General features: G+C 36.2%; 2 protein-coding genes and 1 long non-coding RNA gene across 7 annotated transcripts in view; 2 read left to right on the forward strand and 1 right to left on the reverse strand.

Annotated features, from left to right (window-relative positions):
- LOC117986430 (aminoacylase-1-like) overlaps nt 1-6,787 on the reverse strand; it is a 45,767-nt gene extending 38,980 nt beyond the window's left edge. The window contains exon 1 of the mRNA XM_069501774.1: nt 6,733-6,787. The gene's annotated coding sequence lies outside the window, so the exon portion shown is untranslated. The remainder of the gene's footprint in view (nt 1-6,732) is intronic.
- LOC117986225 (uncharacterized) overlaps nt 1-23,341 on the forward strand; it is a 40,337-nt gene extending 16,996 nt beyond the window's left edge. For 3 of the 5 annotated variants that reach the window (XM_034973063.2, XM_069501771.1, XM_069501770.1), the window contains exons 2-5: nt 11,448-11,785; nt 15,764-15,981; nt 16,270-16,782; nt 17,469-23,341. In XM_034973063.2, the coding sequence (XP_034828954.1) occupies nt 11,566-11,785; nt 15,764-15,981; nt 16,270-16,782; nt 17,469-17,741 (1,224 nt within the window). In that variant the 5' untranslated portion in view covers nt 11,448-11,565 and the 3' untranslated portion in view covers nt 17,742-23,341. The remainder of the gene's footprint in view (nt 1-11,447; nt 11,786-15,763; nt 15,982-16,269; nt 16,783-17,468) is intronic. The other 2 variants (XM_069501772.1, XM_034973064.2) reach the window with 2 other exon arrangements.
- LOC138402999 (uncharacterized) overlaps nt 1-23,345 on the forward strand; it is an 80,122-nt gene that overhangs the window by 48,621 nt on the left and 8,156 nt on the right. The gene's annotated exons all lie outside the window — the stretch shown is intronic.

Raw genomic sequence — 23,345 nt, forward strand, 5'->3', positions numbered from 1 at the left:
TTTGTTTCCGTTTCTGTACTTCTTTAAGCTATGTCATTTGTATGGCCACTTTAGCTCTGATAAAATCAAATATTTGCCACAATACAAGGCTAATGAAGGAAAGCCAGACTTAAGTACCTATTCGATTTACTTTATAACTTTGGCGCCAACACTGTTCGTCGAACCCTGTTCTACTCATATATTATATCTATATACTAAATAGAGTGACTTTTTATTTTCTATCCCGTGGGAATTTTGGGAATTCGGGTCTTATTCCTTGTCTATTTTACTAAGGGAACCTCTGTGTAAAATTTTAGCTTTCTAGGTCCAAAAGTTTTTTATTTTTCAATCCGGTGGTAAGTGATGATGCAGTCTAAGATGGAAGCGGGCTAACCTGGAAGGGGTATGGCAGTTTTTATTAAACCCATACCCCTTTAGTTTCTATACGGCATCCTACCGGAACGTTAAATCGCTTGGCGGCACGGCTTTGCCGGTAGGGTGGTAACTAGCCACAGGCGAAGCCTCCCACCAGAGCAGACCAGTAAAAATTTAGAAATTATAAAATCCCAAAGTTGCCCTGACGGGCCTCAAACCCGGGACCTCCAACTAATAAGCTCACCACTGCGCCAGGGAGGTTCGGGCTGGGCGTTTGGTTAATGAGTCATGACTTTTCTTTTTATTTAGGGTTCGGTATATTTATAACTTTTTAATTTTTTTTGATTTTGTCTGTGTGTCTTTTTGTTTTACTACTGGCTTCTAAGTTTAGCTTTGCTCATTCTGATTCCTAATAACATTTACTTATTATAAAACAATTTTCCATAGTATTTTCCTCAACTGATCAAATGGTAGGATTGAGCAAGGCTCGTACAAACTATATTTTATATTTAAAAAATGAAAACCCTAAAAAAGGGTTTTAAAACTATTGAGAGCAACATACAAATTTATTTAAGTAAATATACTTACCTATATCTTTTAAAATCTGATGAATGTTGCCCTGTTAACATGACGACCTGGAAAAATTTATGTCATGAAATAAATTCTAAGTAATTCAGCCGCTGAAGTAGTAGCTATAGAAGTCAAACGTATTACGTGAGGTTCAATTTAGAGCTTTTGAAAAGACTGGAACTAGGTTATTTCCTCGATATATTTTAAACTTTTAAAACATTTTATCACACATTAAATAACTAACGCACGGGACTGCAAATACTTTTTTATACATGACATAATATTGTATATCAAATTTTTGAAAAGAGGAATCTTAGAAAAGGCATTCCGAACCAGTAGATGCATCTGACGATTCAAAAATACTTGTAAAAAGTTTAATTGAATAAAAAATATTTTTATTCATTTATTTATTTATTTATAACCTTGATATTTATTTAAAACCTGCAATTAAAAAATGAGAAGTCACTGGTAAACTAAATTAGCGCAGGCCCCAAATAACCTGAATCCAGAGTAGAGAAAGTAATGTTTGATAAAACTTTTTTAAACATTCGGTAAATTAGGAAATATTTTCGCTGAAAGGACTGATTTACAGATCCCATCACAGTTGGGATGCAGCCAAGTGGATCTGAAAAGTTCATAATACGAAAATAATTACTGTTAAATCTATAACGTTACCGTTCTAAAGATAACTAGGTAACGAAATTAAATCAAAACCTACATTTGAATACTAATTAGTAAATTCACGGTTTTCAAATTTTTCCTCAAATGTCAGCTATAAGTTCTACCTACCTGCCAAAATTCATGATTCTAGGTCAACGGGAAGTACCCTGTAGGTTTCTTGACAGACAGACAGACAGACAGACAACAATGTGATCCTATAAGGGTTCCGTTTTTCCTTTTGAGGTACGGAACCCTAAAAACCACAAAGTAAAACGTACAAATCTTATTATTCTTATTAACAGATGAATAATGTTATTTCCAAAATCTGGAACGCACCCTCAATTCAGAGCAGCCAGTATAAAGCGGGCAAGTACGAAAGTATTTGAACATTCAAACTCGGCGACTAATGGTTGCCACACATGCGAGCGATGAATTAATTACTGGGAACGTGTTAGAATTTCAGAAGAATAAACGCTGACCATTAATTATTACCCGACTACGGCAAACCCAAAAGGAAGGGTTATGATTTTGGCAGTCTATGTATACATGTATTTAAATGATAAGAAGGCTTGGGAATGAGTTGCTTAACAGCTTTATGATAGTTCTAATAAGTTTAAGTGTTTTTGTAAAGTGGTGATAACAAAAAAATAAAAATACCCGGCTTAGTTTGTTGTGGGCTCTTCTCAGACCTGGGTGCGTTTGGAACTCTCGTAGCTTTAGTTTTAAGTTTGCAAATCTTGCAAATCGCTGGAACCATGTCTCATTAACATCGAAATGACGTCATTTTGACGTCGTTTGACGTATATTTAAGTTAAAATATACCATCAGGTCGAAACTTCAGTCTAGTGCTGACGTCACTAAAATGGCGGCCACGCGCATTAGCAATTTGCTGGACTTATATTATTTATTATATTCACACACCTATGCCTATGTAGCCAAGCTGGCAATCACCCAAGATATATCTTATTCGCCAATACTGTACCCCTCATTTCGGAAACATGAATTGACTTATTTACATAGTTATTGTGAAATATTGCTACTTTTGTCTGTTTTTCTGTTACTTTACACGTCTACTTTTTTACTAAGGATGATTTTAATTTTTCTCTTGTTCAAATAACTTGATCAAAATCTACGTTTTTTTATATGACTGTCCAAAAACGGAGTGTAACGTTTCAGAGTTAAAGAAAAATAATTAATACTCACTTAGGTTACAACATGTATGTGAGTTTCTTTATTCCATCATAACTTTAGAAATACGTCAGGCGAAATCCTTAAACACCTTCAAAAATCGTTTGAAGAACTATTATTTATCTATGTAAACAGAATTATGTAATATATTATAGAGATATGTATATGGGTATATATAATTATATTTATTTGTGTATTATTTGAATGTACTGTGTATGTAGTCTAATTTATAATAATAACTAGGGCCATTTTCGGCTGCCGCACCAACCCGTGCTTTCGTGATTCCTTTCGTCAAAGGTTGCCTGGAAGAGATCGCTTTAGCGATAAGGCCGCCTTTGCATGCTACATCTATTAGAATAAGATCCTGTATTGTGTTTTTTCAATGTTTACTTTGTGTTGTGTGCAATAAAGTGTCAATAAATAAATAAAAATAAACTTTTAAATGCCTTAACAGATTTGGATGTGTAGGTCCATATCGTTAGAATCCTTACATTATCCCGGGTGACTTTGGAAAATCACGCATTTTTGGAAAGAATTCAATTGGCAGCTTTATGGCGCCATTTTTTAATATAAAAATTAATTAGTTTTTGGCAGGGCTAAAATTTTATTTTAAATTAATTACTATAATTTTAATTACGACTTGTTATTCAGTGGGGCATCTAAAGTTGAGTACAACTTGATGAACGTTAACGGTTTTGTTCACTCTATAATAACCTAGGCTAGAGCCTAGTTAGTGCCTAATAGCTAGATTACGACTAATCCTACTGATAACATTCTGACTCCAAGAGCCATCAGTGCTAAACTCACATGTTATCAACTGCAAGCATACACCATTAAACTGTGATAGTATACCTACATCTTTACACGAAAGCGCTTCGTATAATAGTTCCATTAATTACCATCGGCCTATCTGTGCATATACCTAGATTACAATTGGACATGCATTTAAAATACATGCAAATTATAGGTACCACCCAATAGCAAACACATACTCTACATTGGTACATTATTTTTCCACTTTCAAAGCATAAATCTAACCTTGATCTAGCGTTGAATCTGTACTAATATAATAAATACAAAAGGGAAGCAACTCCGGCACTTTCGGCGGTGTTCCCATTAGATTACAACATGGGGTTATTCAAGGAGCGGACCAACAAATTCCTGAAAGGCCGGCAACGCATTGGTGGTTCCTCTGGTACTGCAAATGTTCATGGGCGGCGGTAATCATTTAACATCAGGTGACCCGCCTGCTTGTTTGCTCGCCATTTTTTTTTAAATGACATATAGTTCCGAGTACGCTCACATGACGCTTACTAGTTACTACTGCCATCAGCACCAAAATGGCGAAAAACAAGTTGCTTCCAAAACAAGTCAGCAATCCAAAAAATCAAGTCCAGCGTGCTTGTATTAACAGAGGTCAGTGTTTATATTTCACAACTTAGTGATGAGCAACGTAAAATGAATATGCGGGACGTGCTCTATCGAAATTCGAAGGATAGAAACAACAGACTTATACAAGAAAAAGATAAGAATTTCTTAGTACCGCCCAGACACATAAAATGTCTGAGATAGTATTTCACGCTGTAATAATGTTTAGATCCTACATTTCTAAATAAGCAAAGAGCTTACGCATTTTTGTTAGGGATGAACAAAAATCTATTATTGTTTAAAAAATTACCTATCATCCCTATATTAATTTGTAACCCCTATAAATCCTTTCCAAATCAGCCCGCTTAGATTGGACTGCATCATCACTTACCACCCGCCAACTGATTCGCTAACTCATTGTCTAACACGGAATGGCCACCGAGCTCATTTGACAACTTTTAAACCATTATAGATTTTCTACAAAAAAAAATTAATATCACTCAGTGAAGCAGCAATATAGACCAATGTCAAATGAGCTAGCAAATCATCCCGCCTGGACAGATCCCAGTCCAGTACCCGTAGTATATGATTTTACGTCTTACCAAACGTTGCTAGAATTCGAGAACCGAAACATAATAACATCAAAGTAAAATGGACCTAAAGAGCCTTGAATTGAAGTCAAAAATTCAATGCCACTGATTTTAATTTCGCAATGTATCCGCTTGGAGCGCTGGCTGTAGATGTGTTGACAAACTTGAGCTTTAAAACAAGGCACTTAAGATCCAGTTTACTATAACGCAGAAGTGTTTCGACTCTCGAATTCTAGCAACGTTTGGTGTGACGTAAAATCTTATACTACGGGTACAGGGCTGACTTGTATTTATTCGGAAAAAATAAATTGAATTTGCTATTGACTTAGGTAATAACCAAAACTTCAAATTAATCTTGGGTAGAGTCTATTTGACAAAATAATAAGACATGGATACGCAGAAAAAGAATTAAAAGCAAGCTAACCCAGAACGAATGTGGCAGCAATGCATCACAACGCTAAATAGCTTGGCGGCACAGCTTCGCTGAGTGATAAGTGGCCACGGGCGAATTCTTTCACCAGAACAAAAAAAAACTTAGAACACATCACAGCGCACAGAGAGGTCGTTGAACATAACATAAATCGACATTAAAAAAACAACCTAAAAGTTAAATAACAATTTTACTTGTTATCAAATGTTAATTATTAAAAGAGGTTTAATTTTTTTTTAAACTGAATGAAGTAAAATATAATAGATATTTTAGAAAAAAAAATTTTTTATATCGTAGCAAAATGCTACACGGTCGTACTACGAAAAAATAAGACAGTCGACTTAAGAAGTATTAAACAAACTACTTAGTGCTGATACAACAATGTTTGTGATAACACTAAACATTATTATCTTCTCACATAAAATCTAACCTAACATAAAGTTGAGTAAAAATACGAGAGACGTAAAAGTGTACGTACCTACAGGCTACGGCGTAGACCGATCCTAATTCTGTTACCGAAAACTTGGCAATAAAATTACCAGTTTGTTATTTTATTACCAACTTATAATAAGCTAATGGTTTTTTTGGACGATATAGTATTTTGGAGGCAGTGATAGCCTGGTGCTTGGTTTAGTGGAGCGGTTAAGTCGTCAGCCTCCTATTCGGGGGGTCAGCAGTTCGATCCCGGGCGCGCACCAGTATCTTTTCAGAGCTATGTGCGTTTTCAATAATTAAATATCACTTGCTTTGTGAAGGAAAACATCGTGAGGAAACCTGCATGCCTGAGAGTGTTTCCATAATGTTCTCAAAGGTGTGTAAAGTCTGCCAATCCGCCCTTGGCCAGCGTAGTGGACTATAGCCAAACCCTTCTCATTCCGAGAAGAAACCCGTGTTCAGTAGTTAGCCGCGAGTGGGTCCATGATGATTGTATTTTGGTCAAATATAATACATGCTTCCACGTTGCACGTTTGCACGTTGCGTGATATTGCACACCGACGCACCTTGGGAAGGGTATCGTCCGTGGTAGCGCACAATATGTCCGTCGTGGTGCGTTCGATCCGCGGCGAATCGGTAACTTCAAAATGGCTTCGAATCTCAAGACCCACACAGACTGACAGGCACCGTTAGAAGAGCCTTATGCGCGGTGCGTGGTATTCCGTGATCATCGGCCGTGCGTGACAATCCGCAGAATCAGGCACCGTGAGAGGCCGGTATAAAAGCTACGGTCAAACCGAATGCTTGAAAAATACACCAGCTAGCGGAAGTCAAAGTCAATATCATGGTCGCTTGATAAATGATTCACAGTCAATAAACCATTCACTCTGTTACCAGTTAACAGTCCGTAATTCCTAGTAATCGGCAAACATCGACTAAAAATTGACCGAATCGATACCGAACAATGGAAGTTACCCTTAGGTACTTAAGGGTAGGTAAGTTAGGTAGAAGTATTTTAGCGTTTAAACTATCGTGAGTAATTTCCATTTATACTACTCATAAATGAAATTGAAGTGTCTGTCTGTAATTTCGGAATAACTACCTCATATCAAGCTCATATGGTTATTTGAACTGTACCTGTCTCTCTGTTTGAACTGGCTAATCTTCTGATTTATTCCTTTGCTTGTGCTATAAGACCTACCTACCTACCGAATTTCATGATTCTAGGTCAACGGGAAGTACCCTGTAGGTTTTCTTGACAGACACGACGGACAGACGGGCAGACAGAGAACGAAGTGATCCTAGAAGGGTTCCTTTTCCTTTTGAGGTACGGAACCTTAAAAACTCATATATCATTATATTATGATTAATAGAAAGTGGTCACGACCCTAAATAATGAGCAATACACCACAAAGAGAGAGGTAAGGGGTAAACGAATAGCCAAAACTCCACATAATATTATTTCACTGACCGATAGATATTTTACGTACAAAGACTTTAATAGAACCCTCAAGACTGAAACTTTATGACCTCCCATGGTGTGAATAAAGTGTTTAACTGCCTTATTCAGGCTTATTATATGAACCACAAACTTTATTGTTGTCCATATCATGAAAATGGCCCATTTTCAGGTCTACTTATTGCCAACAGTAAATTTTAGCACAGTAGGTGCTGCAATTAGGTAATTAGGCAAGTAGGTGCTATTGGTTTTTCACAAATTCAATAAATTAAAAAAAATCGGTCAAGTGCGAGTTGGAATCGCACACGAAGGGTTCCGCACCAACGTACAAGAAATCTCAAACCAGTATAATAAAAATCTGCAAGTTAATGACGGATCACTGATCGTTTCTCCCTGAGTTGGGGACGACACGCAGAGAAAATTTCAGCTTTTATAAAATAACGAAGGTCTGGCCCTCATGGGTTCTCTCTCGTTATTGGCTAAAATGCATTGCCACAGCAAGAACAATGGCTTCCGGACCGAGTTTCGGCCGCAGAGGCTAAAGATGGCTTTACGTGCTCTCGCAGCAAGAATACCACATCACACCAATTGCGCCTATAGCACTGTGATAATCACAACATCCATGTTGGGCTTTCCAGCCTACTTATTCGCTAACTCAGTGTCTTATACTGAACTAGCGTATGCTCGCGACTTTGTCCGCGTGGACTACACAAATTTCAAACCCCTATTTCACCCCCTTAGGGGTTGAATTTTCAAAAATCCTTAGCGGATGCCTACGTCATAATAGCTATCTGCATACCAAATTTCAGCCCGATCCGTCCAGTAGTTTGAGCTGTGCGTTGATAGATCAGTCAGTCAGTCAGTCAGTCAGTCAGTCAGTCAGTCAGTCAGTCAGTCACCTTTTCCTTTTATATATTTAGATGATAGCAACTGAATGACACTGAGCGCATTTGACATTTATTTTTAATCTATTGAAGGTTTTCTACGAAAAATATTTTAATATCCCTTAATGAAGCAGCAATGTAGAATCAATCAATCTCAAATGAGCTCGGTGACTAACATTTAGTGTTAGACACTGAGTTAGCGAATAACCCTACAGGTGAGATTGCAGTCACTTGTTGCGAAATTTTCAAGAAGTTCTTCTAAAACGTTTCCTTTGACGGAAAGTTAGCAAAAGTTCCGTCAAAGGTCCGAAAAGCAAAAGTTTTAAATGCATTCCTTATTCCGCCGACAAGAATCTTCTAACTTCTAACTTATTATGTAAAATTAGGTACAATGTCTATTTACGAAACTTATTCTCTTATTTTACCACTAAATTTATACTCAATTATATCTAGACGCCACGGTAAGGTTTGAATTGAACGCACGTCGAGCCTGCTCTGTACCCTCTGAATTATACAGGGTGTAACTAGAACGCTGGCAAAAATGAAGGCAGGTGACAGTACTGATGATTACTGACATGATACCACAGAGGGATATCTACTTGTGTGATGATACCACAAAAAAACCACGAAAATTAAAAAAAATCCCATTGTTTTGTAAAAGTTTATGATATGCAAATAAAACATCTGACTGACGCTAGAGGTCAATGAACGTTGCATAAGTAGGTCAGTCGGAGTCAATGCCACGTCGTAGGCGGGGCATTGACCCGAGTTTTGCACGCGGGTGCACAACTCGGGTGGGTCACATTGCGGGTTTGAAAATACTAAATCACTAAAACTACAAAATGAGGCAAATGGTTATTGGTATTGGATTTTGTTAAGGTAGAAGCTTGGACGATTTAACCTATGGACTTGTAACGCGCCTAATATTACGAATAAAAATTTCTGTCACTTTTGGTGCGGGACGAGGAAACACTACATAGACAACTTGACACACTGACTCAACAAAGTTTTGTGTCATTATTAACACACACATATCTAAATCTTCAACACTACTACATTTTACGCACACTAATAAGTTATATACATCAACATACAAAGACATTACGAGTGTAAGACAGTCAAATTGATTTGCGATGCTACCGTATCGATATTTTAAAATATATCGATAGTTTTTCAGAAACAAAAGTAGAAGTAAGAATTTATTACTCGTATTTAATTACTTAAAACCAGTGTTTGGACAGCGTAGCGTATTCTTGCATACATTCACCTCAATTAATAGGTAATTATCCCAAAAACTAATAATGCAACGTAAAAATAAGAAAAATATTTATTTAAAAAATATGCACATACTTTTTTACTTATTTTATATCATTTTTAATCTTTTGTATTTTTTTATATAACGAAATTTTCATTTCAAATTTCGATAGTGAAAATGTGCTTATTAATGACTTATATTATTATATAATACAAAATAAACCTGACCGCGCAAAAGCCTACCAAACATAATTAGTAGGTATATCAATCAATAAAATGTTTTTTTCTTTCCAATCAATCATTTATTTATTGCACATTGGGTTTACATGGTAATTCCAATATGGTGTACTCTTTGTCCAAAAAAATTAAATGTAAGTTATTAAATATTACACGTATTGCCCTTACAAATTAGCAATGCAAAAATTTTCTCAATATCTGCCGCTTTTACCCCACAGCAAAATTCCATAAGACAGATATGATACTATGAAAATAAATTAGTAAACACACACGGTGGCCTCTTCTATTTTTAACACGTCATTATTTACCATTAGGTTAATGTTATGTACATTCTTGGCGATTTAATACATAAATTTTATACATTTCGCGCCTATCACTAAAATTGCGTTGCTTTAATTTTTTTTTAAATGTATTAAGCACGTGAAATCACAGAAATCGACCAGTTTTATTACAAGTATAGGTAGCGAAAAAATTGTGGTAATTAATAATAACTATTCTTTACTTGAGTTGAAGACGGTAATTTAGTCGTTAATAATAAAGAAAATGTTTTCATCGATATCGATAATCGAACCGCAATCACTATCGTACTACTACGTAATTTCATGCTGTTCACGCGTATTCAAATTTTAACCTAATTTGTATATATCGAGGGTTGCAATTGTTTAGAAAAAACAAAATATAGCTCGTGAGGAGTGTGACTCGTTTCTACCGAATTATTACGTACTCAATTACTGAATCGGTAAAGTTCTCGATTGTTATTTTATTATAATAATTTATGTAATTTAATTTATAGAAAGCGTTTATTACACCAAAAATACTTACTTATGAAATGAAATTCCATCTTTTTGTAAATTTGATGTGTTTGATTTGTTCTTGCACTCACTAACGGCACAAACAGGCATTTTTCACCCAGCGTGTAAGACGTCGTCACACATCGAAAACGATTCTGACAATGACAAAATCGATTCCGCAAACAGTGTTTATAAACGCAGTGGATTAAAAATCCATTACTATTGACAGAGGGGAATAATCATGCGAGGCGCGTCCTTAGGTTAAATCGTCCAAGGGTAGAAGTTATAACAATAACGCTAAGTTTTTGCTAGCGTTCAGGTTACAACCTGTATTTAATTATAGTTTACAAAAAGTGATCCTAAAAGGGTTTCTTTTTCCTTTTAAGATGTGGAACCCTAAAAATTCAAGTGATTGTTATTGTTATTACAATTTTTTTATTAAACTCTGCAATAAAATTACCTACAGAATCGTAAAAATTCGTTTCTTTCGTAAATACTTTAACCCTTGACATTAACTCTATTTAGTATGTACTTAGCTCGCTAAGCGGTAAGCTTTTACCTAAATTAATGTTGTATTTAACCTCGTCTACCGGTGTGCATAGTGTTTCGTTTCAATGCCGCTACTGATCATCTTGCGTAGCGTATACCTACGCAGTACGCTTTAACCATGACCCATTGACAACCAAACCACAGAAATCTAAATAGTTAATAGAAATGGTATATGCTGCCTTTAAAATGGGACAATATTGTCTCCGAGTATCATCTATATATATATAAACTAGCTGATGCCCGCGACTTCGTATGCGTGGATTTAGGTTTTAAAATCCCGTCGGAACTCTATGATTTTCCGGGATAAAAAGTATCCTATGTCCCTTTCCATGTCTCAAACTATACCCATGCAAAAAATCACGTCGACCCGTTGCTGCGTTGCGACGTGATTGCGCGAACAAATCAACAAACCAACAAACAAACAAACACACTTTCACATTTATAATAGGGGTAGTGAATTAAAGGCTGACTGACTGGTCTATCAACGCACAGCTCAAGCTGGACGGATCGGGCTGAATTTGGCATGCACATAGCTATTATGACGTAGACGTCCGCTAAAAAGGATTTTTTAAAAATTCAATAAAGAATTAGAAATTGAAATTGCTACATAAGCTCGCGCACATTTGCCATTTCTATTCTATACCAATTCCGAATTCTGTGACTGAAACCGATCTGCAGACTGCAGCCAAAACTAAACAGTGAAAGAGACGGCACGTGTCCGAATATAAACCAACTAAGTCTAAACTAATTAGTGATTTAATGAGTGCGAGCGAGAGCCACGTGGCACGCATCCAAGATGAATTTAATGTTTCGGAAGAACTTCACGACGGAGAAGACTGTTTCGACGAGCAGTGGGGGGGGCAAGGCGAAAGGCGCGCTCGGTGCGGGCAGGAACGCGAAGCGACGGGCCGGGGAACGCTACTCGTGCATGGAGGAACACCACTACCGGACCCACCTGTTCTTCTCAGCACCTCGGGCCAGTGCGCAGTATAACGATGGCTCAGGTAACTCGGGAAGTAAGGTCCAGTTCCATAATTTGGTGCGTGTGCCAGTGTTTGCGGCTTGCGGCAGTGGCGTAAGTTTTTGTTTACTGTTTACAAACTGAAAGGAAAAGATAGCAAGGACAGCGAAACATGAAAGTGACCCTGAATAACTAAGCTGGTGACATTCAAGCCCTTTGTTCTTGTTTGAATAGTCTAAGCCTTTGTTCTCCAACAGCGCCCACCTGTCAATGTCATTCAAGTGCCAATAGAGCCTTGTCGCACTGTATTATTGCTTCCTACCATAAAGATAGTATACATCCAAGCTTCCTACATAATATTATCCTTGTGCCCGTTATCTTGTATTGACATTTGAAGGATTCGATAGTGGACAAGGTGGCACAATATCTAGATATTTTTGTATGCACGAGAATACAAAAACTGTCTTTTTGTATTCTTCAACTTTGCCCCCAAGCCTTTTTTGGTAAATAATAAACATTCTTCTTCTTCGTCGTAACATTCTTGCCAGAATGGTCGTGGTCATCACGAAGTAACGTTTTTGGGGGCAGATGTTACACGCCTCACGAATATTCGCCACCTCTTGCTGGCCGATAGTCTGTACCCGTAGTACAAGATTTTACGTCTCACCAAACGAAACCAAATTCGAGAGTCGAAATACTTCCGCCTTACAGTAAACTGGATCTTAAATGCCTTGTTTTAAAGCTCAAGTTTGTCGACACTTCTACAGCCAGCGCTCCAAGCGGAAGCATTGCGAAATTAAAATCAGTGGCATTGAATATTTGACTTCAATTCAAGGCTGTTTAGGTCCATTTTACTGTAACGCGGAAGTATTTCGACTCTCGAATTTGGTTTGGTTTGGTAAGACATAAAATCTTGTACTACGGGTACTGGTACATTCCTGTACGGGACAGAAATAAATTCTAGGTACCTACCTATAATGTAGATATAATAAGTATTTCATATTTTTTATATCTTGTCATAGTTATTTTCCTGAAATTTATAAGTGTGTCATTTTGTCCCCTAACCTACCCTATCGCCTGTTTTGACGATTGTCGATGCGACAAGATAACGAGATTTACTCATGAAGAATCATTGAATGTTTGAAATAAAATATTATGTATTGTACCCAGATAGATAGTTGAAGGTCGATGGACGAAACAGAAAACTATCCGGACGTCAGTAGTGATGAATGAGGGATGAATGATTAATAGAAGCATTGAAATAAATGTATAGTATAGCACACAGAGGTCGTTGAACGGAACAAAGAATTCTTTTTCATGCAAACATCAATCATATCAATTGTCTAGGTACTAAGTATAACAAAACTGACAGTAAAACCTATGCTCTGATGCAGGACACGCCAAATACACTAGGTAGTCCTCCCAGTATTTACGCAGAGAAACTTTCAGCTTTTATAAAATAACGAAGGTCTGGCACACGCTGGCTCTCTCTCTATTAGGAATTCGCGTTGTTACGATTTGAATGTCAAGGGTGTAATTTTATTGTGTTCTGTTTTACTGGCTTCCCCGGATATGTTTCGATTATTGATGCCGACTGATACTTCTATCTTTTTCTTTTGGTCTGTGACAACTCTTTATTTCAACCTTTCTTCTCAAAAGGAAAAGTCAGCGTTCCTATTACTGTGATGCCTTTTCTTTCTGTGGTAACAGTACCTAAATATTATGTGTTTAACATTTATATTATGTGTAATGTTTAAATGAAAATTTTAACAATATTCAATTCAATATTTTTTTATTTTAAAACAATATGAAATATATCAAGCTCAAAAACTTTATTTTAAAACTCTATTTTTCCGTTTTTTTTAATGTTATCTAATTAACTACTTTGTTTTATTTTTTCAGTGCTGAAGTACCTAGGTACTTATGATTTGCATGGTAATAAAATGAGAGCTGTTATTGTAAATAAGCATACCTAATAATATTTATTTATATATTTTATTGACATACGGGGGGGCGTACCGAGGAGATATTAATTAGAGCCTCAATAGCTCAATCGGTATAGGAGTGGACTGAAAACCGAAAGGTCGACGGTTCAAACCCCGCCCGTTGCACTATTGTCGTACCTACTCCTAGCACAAGCCTGACGCTTAATTGGAGAGGAAAGGGGAATATTAGTCATTTAATATGGCTAATATTCTTCAAAATAAAAAATTATAATTCCTCAATTCCTATAATAGTATCCATTCCATACTTAATATTATAAAAGTGTGTATTATCTGTCTGCTAGCTTTTGACGGTCCATCTATATATCCTCGTATATTTTTTTCGGAAATGTTTAGTGTACCTATATACCGCCTATTGTGATAATAAAAATTAAAAAATTAATAAATAAAATAGTAAAATCACTACCCATATTATAAATGCGAAAATGTGTTTGTTTGTTTGTTGGTTTACTGGTTTGTTGGTTTGTCCTTCAATCACGTCGCAACGCACGATCGACGTGATTTTTTGCAAGACCTAAGTCACATAGTCAAGTAGGTATTAGATAATAGGTAGGTAGGCATAGGTAAACATCTGCGTTAGGTTATTTTATTAATAGCTCTTGACGAAATGCGTCTGGCGGACGACATGTGAACTTTTGTACCTTCATTCAGCTGGCTTGGCATTCCTCTAAAATTCGTATAAAATTAAATTAAATAGAGATCATCTGGCTTCGCAAGAGTAGAAAGGGTAATTTAAAACTTGGTTGGTAGCTACTGTCCATTAAGAACTTGTATAGAGTAAGTACTTATATATAATTGTACCAACACCTTTCTACGAACAAATAAATAGTTTTTCTAATGTAATCAGAAAAGAAAGTCGTCTTTATTCATTACTAGCTGATGCCCGCGACTTCGTCCGCGTGGATTTAAGCTTTAAAAATCCCGTGGGAACTCTTTGATTTTCCAGGATAAAAAGTAGCCTATGTGATTCTTCGAGTCTTGCAAAAAATCACGTCGATCCGTTGCTCCGTTGCGACGTGATCGAAGGACAAACCAACAAACCAATAAACCAACAAACAAACCCACTTTCGCATTTATAATAGGGGCACTGATAGGGCTGTCCACTGATTTAGATTATTATCATAACGGTCGTAAACTATTTCATCAAACGAAATCATACAGTAAATAAACATGATAGAATGAAAAGTAGGTTGGGAAATTTAATGAGGCTCCATACATAAATATTTTTTCTCTTCCAACACGCGATTATAGAAACACGACAGCTTTTTATTTTGGGGTAATGGGATTTAGGAGTGTAAGTATATTTTTAACGTGAGGTTAATTTTTTAGCGGCGCACCTACCTTTGAACAAAGATTTTTATTACGTAAATTAGGTAAATAGGTACTTACTTACTAAACCACTAATATTATAAATGCCAAAGTTTGTCTATCTGTCTGTTTGTCTCTAACTCTCTATCTTTTCAAGGCCCATCCGTTTGACCGGTTTTGACGATACTTGGTACAGAGATAGCTTACTTTGCATCCCAAGGCCGGATAATAGGCTACTTTTTGTTCTGAAAAATCAAAGAATTCCAACGGAATTCTTAAGAAACCTTACTCCCCATGATTGAATTTTTTGTTCGAAGATAGCTTGCAACCTTGAAACGAACTTAAGCTACATTTTATCCCAGGAAATCTAAGCCCTAAGAGTTCGCACGGAATTTAAAAAAATCCTATATGACGCGGATGAAGTCGCGAGCATCATCTATTTATTGTCTAATACCTACTCTTTATAGAGTCCACAAGTTTTAACTCTCAAGTAAAAACTCACTATAACAGTACTTCGACACCTTTGATCTTGTGGTAAATGACGACCTTTCAACATAGGACCCTAACCTACGAAAGCTATATTATCTACTCGTGTGGGCTGGCTATAGTTAGGATCGCTCGTTCGTCCCGCACGATCGCTTTATCTGAACAGCTTCGTCGAACCTGTACTTATGTAATCTCCTTATCTATGTTATAACCATAAACCTTTTCGGTACTTCCAGAACGATGTGGTCCAGTCATTGGCGGCGGTACGGGCCCGGAGTCGGAGCCCCCGCAGCCCCTCGTCACGCGGGAGCCCACGGTCTCGCTCATGCGCTGGGAGAAGCCGGCGGCCACGGAGCGGCGGCGCACGGAGCCGGTGTCGCTCGCTACCCTGGAGAGAGACTGCTTCGTGATCCCCGCGCATGCGCTGAACCGGTTCTTGCCTGATGGTGTGCCAGTAAGTAACACTTTACACTCAAATGTCTTATCATAAAGCCTAGAAGTAGGTACCTGTAAGGTGTACCTAGATCCAGACTTGTAATCATGTGAACTCACTCTCCCTCTATGTTTTTTTTTAAATATAGGGTATATTTCCTCCTCTACACTAAAAGCAAATTTTCTATTGACTACAATTCCACCAGGACTCATAGTCAAATAATTTAATGATGAATCATATTTGCTTACATAAAATAAATAAGGTCTATATAAAACAAGAAAAATAATTTTGGTTTTTATTCTTTTTCAGCTGCCAGTCCCTCCGCCAACACCAGAAAAGGGGATGCACACAAAAACTGCCCAAAACTCCCTCAGCGTCCTCGAAGTGGCTGATCCGAAGCTTTGCATCCTGGCGCACCTGATGAGTCCCTTAGAGCCCATAGAGCCTATCCTAGAATCTCCACTTGCCAAACCTATCATGAAACAGAAAACTGCCGCTGGGGAGCTACTGAACGATGTGGCGCACGCGAACACCGCTGTCGGAGGAATGCTGTTGGCCAATATGGAGAAGAACGCAGAATTCCCGTTCATATCGTACTATGTGATAAACACAACGCAAACTGATCCGTTGCTGTTCTATAATAATATGAGAAGTGCCTCACTGTCGAAATTCGATCCAAAAACAATTAGGTATTCAGCTGCTCACACTTTGGATTTGTATAGTGAAGTGGCAATGATATGCCGACCGCCTTTCAGTGATCTAGCTGGTGGACCAAAGAAGTCACTCACGCCTACCACAGGTTTTATCATTAGTGTTTATAAGGTGAATTATGTTTTACTAGCTTATGCTCGCGACTTCGTCCGCGAGGACTACACAAATTTCAAACCCCTATTTCACCCCCTTAGAAGTTGAATTTTCAAAAATCCTTTCTTAGCGGATGCCTACAGCCTACGTCATAATAGCTAGGTATCTGCATGCCAAATTTCAGCCCGATCCGTCTAGTAGTTTGAGCTGTGCGTTGATAGATCAGTCAGTCAGTCAGTCACCTTTTCTTTTTATATGTTTAGATTTTTACAAAACTTTTTACACCTATGGACCTCAATCTGCCTGTTTTAATTAAGTGCACTCAGCACTACCTTGTTGTTTAGCTAAGAATGTCGCCGCCTCGCTTCGCTCGCCACTTTCCCCCTTCGCTCAACACAGCCGGGTTTCATTAGGGACTACTTTAGAGTAGGAGCCAGGAGGGCGAACAGACTGTATGAAGTCAGGGTGATCAGATTTAAGGAATATATTTATTTCATTAAAATCAGTTTGGTTATGGAGCTTTTAAAAGCTAATATAACTTGCCGTCTACGGATATCACTTGTAGAATATTTTTTTCTTACCTTATCACTATGGTGTACTTATCAGGATACTTATTGCTTTTTAAAGGCCACTTGCCGTCTAGTTCTAGACTATTTTTTTTTTCAATTTTCTAGATTAGAAAATCTTACGTCAATACTTTTCAGGTGTTCGAGGGCGACGACGGGGAACGTTTCGAAAGAAACTGGCTGTACTGGACGGGAGCCAGGATGCTGTACCGCCACCTTCCCCACTCGGTGGGCATGAGGAAGATCGCCTTACACAAGTCAGTCGCGTCCCACGGCGACAAGATGTACTTGTTGGTCTGTGAGTGTGCCAACTTGCTGGACGACTTGTCGGGAGCCGCCATGTTGATTACCGCGTTGCGAGCGAGGTTGTGCGGTTACACGGGGCTTTATAGACCTATTCAGACTTTCTAGTAGAGGGGGTTCCCGTAGGGGCCTTCTTGTAACATGAGTCTAATATAAAAAGCGTTTAACTAGGACCACTAAAACAAATTGACAAATTTTGCGCTTACTGCGCTCGAGCAGTCTTTTGATCTTGTTGTGTCCCTTTTATAATAACGTAGGTAAGATATTTTCATATTAGTATGAACATACAAAAGTAGAGGGTATTTTTTTGTTAATTTTATACTTCATTAACAAAAAAATATCCTAATGGTCATATTAATATTAATATTTTTTTAAGAATCATAATAATACCACCCTTTTGCTATCTTAAAGAGCCTCCTTTTAGATAGATAAATGTCTGAACTGGATAGATCTAAAGCTGGAGATTGACTTGTAATATTTTAGTGTAATGTATCGAGTTTTTGTAAAGACTAACTTGTAACGTTAGCTTGTAATGTAACATTCGCGAGCGCCGTGTGCTCCACTCGTTTATAAGTGTTTTTCGCGAATTCCCTTTGAGTGTTACAAGACAATGCAGGTCGCGTCATCGCGAGAGCAAAATGCCGTAAAAAGCACTAAACTTGAGCCAAGCGCTCATTTACAAACACACGCTACTAGTCAGTCTGTGTCGCCGTATTGTAACAAGATCGCCTCGAATGGTAGTAAGTACATTACAAACAAACGGTTAAATATTAGAATCCTCCAGCTTAAATATTAGAATGTAAATAAAGATGTGAACTAGTTATAAATCTTACTTACGAGTATTGTGATGAAAATAAAATAGTTAAACACTTTTTATATTTGAATGTATGAATAGTTAACGCCATGGTAGGTCTGAGAATTTGTATTTTGTAGGTTTAAGGAAGCACCAGATAGGTATAAAGTAATTAACAAAATAGATTCGACCTGGCATTGACGAGCTTCAGATATGGAAGTGATTTGTGCAATATTATAGATTCGCTAAATAGTCGATAGATATTTGTAATTTCTCTTAGATACCTACAATAACTCTTCGGAAAAAATCATACTGTACAAATTTTGCTGTTGATTGTTTTGCGTTGTTTTTATTGGTACGGCTCCGCTATCGAGATATGGCAAATGATTAGAGTTCGGGCAAATTTTACGGTAGTTCAACATTCAACAAAAGAAAATACACACTATTCGGAATACGGCGAATGTTTTATGTTTGGAGAATTTAAGTTTGGCAAGTCAGCCGGCTGGCAGAGCGACATTCTTTGACAGCGAATAGTCCTGTATAACGAATAGTGCCTATTACATATTATATCCTGGAAAAACGAAGAATTTCCGCAATTTTTGAAAACCTTAATTCGCGCCAACCATTCGAGTGCGGAATAACAGATAAGGGAATGCGGAACGATTGCCGCCGGCCACGCAATTCGCGACATTTTCACGAATCATTTGCCGAAACCCGATAGTGGAATCGAACCATAGTATAAAAATATTCTGATATGATACTTATTTGAATATTTTTGTTGAAGACAATAATATTACTTATAAAGTGATCGTATTATATGAATATGACGACCCACAATAGAAAATACATATTGTGTGATAATTAAGTTTCGGACGCATCGGACGCAGTGAATAAACTACCCGATGCATTTTTATGTCACTCGTATGTGCAGTAGGTAACCTACCTACTGAAAATAATCTTGCAACCGCATGCGATTTCCTTTATTGGACTTTCAAATACTCATACCTACTTTCTTAAATTCCTATCACAAAACTTTAAATAATAAAGAATGCTTATCAAAATAACAGTAGGTACAATGATTCGAAATTTTAACTTTTGTTACAATAACAACAACAACAACAACAACAACAATGTTTCGACAAGTAAGTGGGTAGGTAAATCTCAGCGCGCATGATCGAAATCACGTTTGCCCGATTTTAAATCGGTCGAATATGATTTTTAAAAAAATTCTTGCACACGCATTCACTTCACTGTTTAATCTAATTGAAAGTATTATTTACTAAACCTTACAGGTAATCGCTATCTCGTCCAAGAATTATTTCTTACTTTATGCGTATTTTTTTTATAAATTAAGTGTAAGTTATACCTAACCGAGTTTATGCTACTTACCTATTTTCATACATATCTCCGAAAACATATCATAAGCACGCGCTTTATTTAAAACAAATCTACCTTTTAATTTTACTTTCAAAATATCTAATTGCAATAAAAACAATCGAGTTAATGATTTATTTCTGTACATGAGCGATGAGAAGATGGATTTATTGTACACGATGGATGGATGGAAGAAAATTCCAAATTCAATTTAAGTGGTACCTTATTACAACACGATGGAGCCAATAATTTGATATTTTTATGTTTACCTGCAGTTGAAGTATTTTTTTTAAATAGAACATATCCAAAAACTGCGATAATATATTTATTCATGCGATTGCATTGTAAACAACTATAATTTTTATTATTATGTGAGAATGAATAAGACCAAAGTCAGGTACTAAGTATTAATAAAAAATGTGATTCAGAAAATAATATATTAGATTATAAGTATTTATTAAAATAAATAAATTTCTACGCACATAACATAAATATTGGCTTAAAATGCTTCATAACTATAATTTTACAAAAATGCGGCAAATTTTCATATGGTAAGGTCTAAATAATACAAAAATAAAATTAATACAGTTAATACATATGGATAATATAATATATTAATTCATATATTTATTAATTTTAAAAGAATGGAATAAACCTTTTATTAATAACTATCATTAAGAATACCGTAATAATTTGTAGGTTGTATTTAAATTGTAACAAAAATATGTATAAGAATGATTGTAATTTGTTTGAAATGTTTTTAGAAAAGAGTTGAACTCTCCTACAAATGGGTATAGTTGCCAATTACTAATTCTACAATATTACAATCTGCACGCTGATGCTACGAACCATACTTGTAAGGGTGTGTCTACAAAAGCGATGATTAGGAAATTAATCGAAAAGTATATCTTAAAACAGGTAGGTATAATGTACGACGTACGTACTCTTTTTGTGAATAGTATACCTAATGTCTAACGAACTAAGAAGCTGTGACCGCCGGATGGATAGACGAATGAATAGGCGCACCATACCAAAACGGTTTAGAAACCCAGAAAAGATCTTAAAGCCTTTAGGTGCAACTATGATCATAAATTCTATACCTAGATGATATTATGGAGTTGTAACGCTCAGATAGGTATCTGAGGGTTATGATTACCATTTTAACTGTCACTTGATGGTGGCATATTTCCTTGATACACTAATAATGTGATGGTCTCTCAAATGCTTCCGCATACCACTCGGCTAGGAGTAAATAATAAAGCAAGATTTTTGTAGACTTGCCCAAAATACAATCTTTTGAATACTTACTACATGTAGTTTTTCTTTATATAAGATATTATATTTATATCTACTTACTTAGAAAAGCACTTCAAGTTCAAATTAAGCAACGCGATCTATTATTTTGCTGTGGTGCTACAACTAGTCAATTTTACGGGTAGCTAGACAAAAGGTTTAAAAATTCTAGTAAGTCTAAGGTTTATTATTTAAAAAACGAGGAATGAATTAATGGTCAATTTAATACTGAATACTTAAATTCTTCTTAAAATCTAAGCGGGCCATTGACTTATATACGGGCCTTTGACGTTGTTACCAATAAATCAAACGTCAAAATGAAACAACCGTCAGATAGTAAGGTACCATATAAGTAGGTACCTAATTCGACCATTTGTATAAAAACGTAACATTCGGTGTTTTTAAAATATAAACTATAAGCAATTTAGGGTTTGACTGTAGATAATATTAAATGCCTAATTTAAGATCTTAAGTCTAAGGTTGAGATCTTTTATGTAGAGAGCACTTTGACTTCGCTCAGACTTAAGTCAGAGTTAATTCTGTTTTAAGTCTGAGCAAAGTCAGAGGAGTGCGCTCTATATACTCTAAGAATACAGTCTCCTTTTGCCAACAATTTTTCACTTGTCTTTTAAAAACCACACCATTTTTAAAATAAATATAGAAAGCCTTATTGCCTGATATGATAGTTAAAAGGCAAATAGCCTAAAGTACCTTGACTTTACATTTTCTTACACAAGTTTCTACACTTCCATAACCGTTGAAAGCCGTTTTTCAGTAACATCGAATAATAATCTAATGCGCGCGAAGTTTTATTGCGTAAATAACGAATGAGGGTGATCAAAAATATTTGGCAATAATTTCGTACCCTGCCCCGTCCAACTTGTGATTGCATTGAGATAATTACAATTTTTGTTAGGGTGAACTTATATTATAAAAGAAGTTTTTAGAACTTTGTATTCATCATCGAACATCAGTATTCATTGAGAAATGTGGCTACATTATCTCTCAATAGTCACAAAACCCTAAATAATGGGAACGATACTTTTAATTATCATTTTTTTTAAATATCAGAAACATGTCACTGATTTTTATAGCTACTTACAATTTTTTAATTTACTCATTTGCTACTGACGTATGAAAATAATTAACTATACGCAATTACCAGAGTGAAATGTGCAATTACGCCTAAACATGATATATTTAGGCATAAGTAGTAGGTATACAATGCGACGTAAGTTAAACTGAAATGAATGATTGTTTTTACCTACAATAAACATAATTTCTTCTTTTTCTATACTACTCTAATCCATGATTATAGGCAAAAGTAGATTTGTCAGCCTAATAAAATCATTGTGAATATCTCAATGATTGTATCGAAGTTTGAGGCTAGGGGTAATTTCAAGGGTAACTTGTACCAACTTAGATTGTAAGAGCAAGGTAGATTTAAATTAATATTTTAGCTTCAGAAGCTAGTTTTCCTTGCGGGCGGAGCTCTAAAGCTGAGATCTTTAGAGCGTACCTACTTTGACTTTGCTCAGACTTGAAATTAGAGTTAAAACGAAACAGAGTTATAGCTTTGTGATAGATTTGTCTTGTTTTAAGTGAGACTTAAGTCTGAGCAAAGTACGCTCTATAGATCTTAAATTAGGGTTGCTATACACATAATAGGGTGGGCACATTCGATTCGGCAATTTTTGTTGAATAAAAAACCGACCCAATGTAACTATTACAGAGGTAGTTCTGACTTTCATACGCTTCGTCCTGTCGCTCGGCTGTGCCGCTTAAACCGAACCGAGTAAGTGTATGTACGGGCAAATCAAGTGACTTTTTTGTCGAATGTTAATGCACATAAATAATATCGTGGGCTTGAAGCTATAGAGACGTATTCGCAGAACCCTTACTTTTCAGGGCAAATAAAAACTAAAATACATCTTTGCGTTTATCTGAATACCAACATAATAAAATAATAATATACTTAAATTTCATACTTTCCATTATTTATTATTTAAATTATTTTCTTAAAAATAGCTTACGTAATTACGTAATATTAGTTATTATAAATTTAATAATAAATTTGCATAAAGAATAAATTCGGATTTTAGTTTAAAAACCCCTATGGTTTGAAGCCTAAGATATTATAACCGATCATACCGCCAGACTGTACCAACACGACTATGGGTACAGCAACCTTAACATTAAATAAATAATTGTAAATTTGAACTATTTTTGTAATAAAATTTAAAGTGAACTGT

This window comes from Maniola hyperantus, chromosome 11 (genome assembly GCF_902806685.2).
Source record: "Maniola hyperantus chromosome 11, iAphHyp1.2, whole genome shotgun sequence".
NCBI classification, from domain to species: domain Eukaryota; kingdom Metazoa; phylum Arthropoda; class Insecta; order Lepidoptera; family Nymphalidae; genus Maniola; species Maniola hyperantus.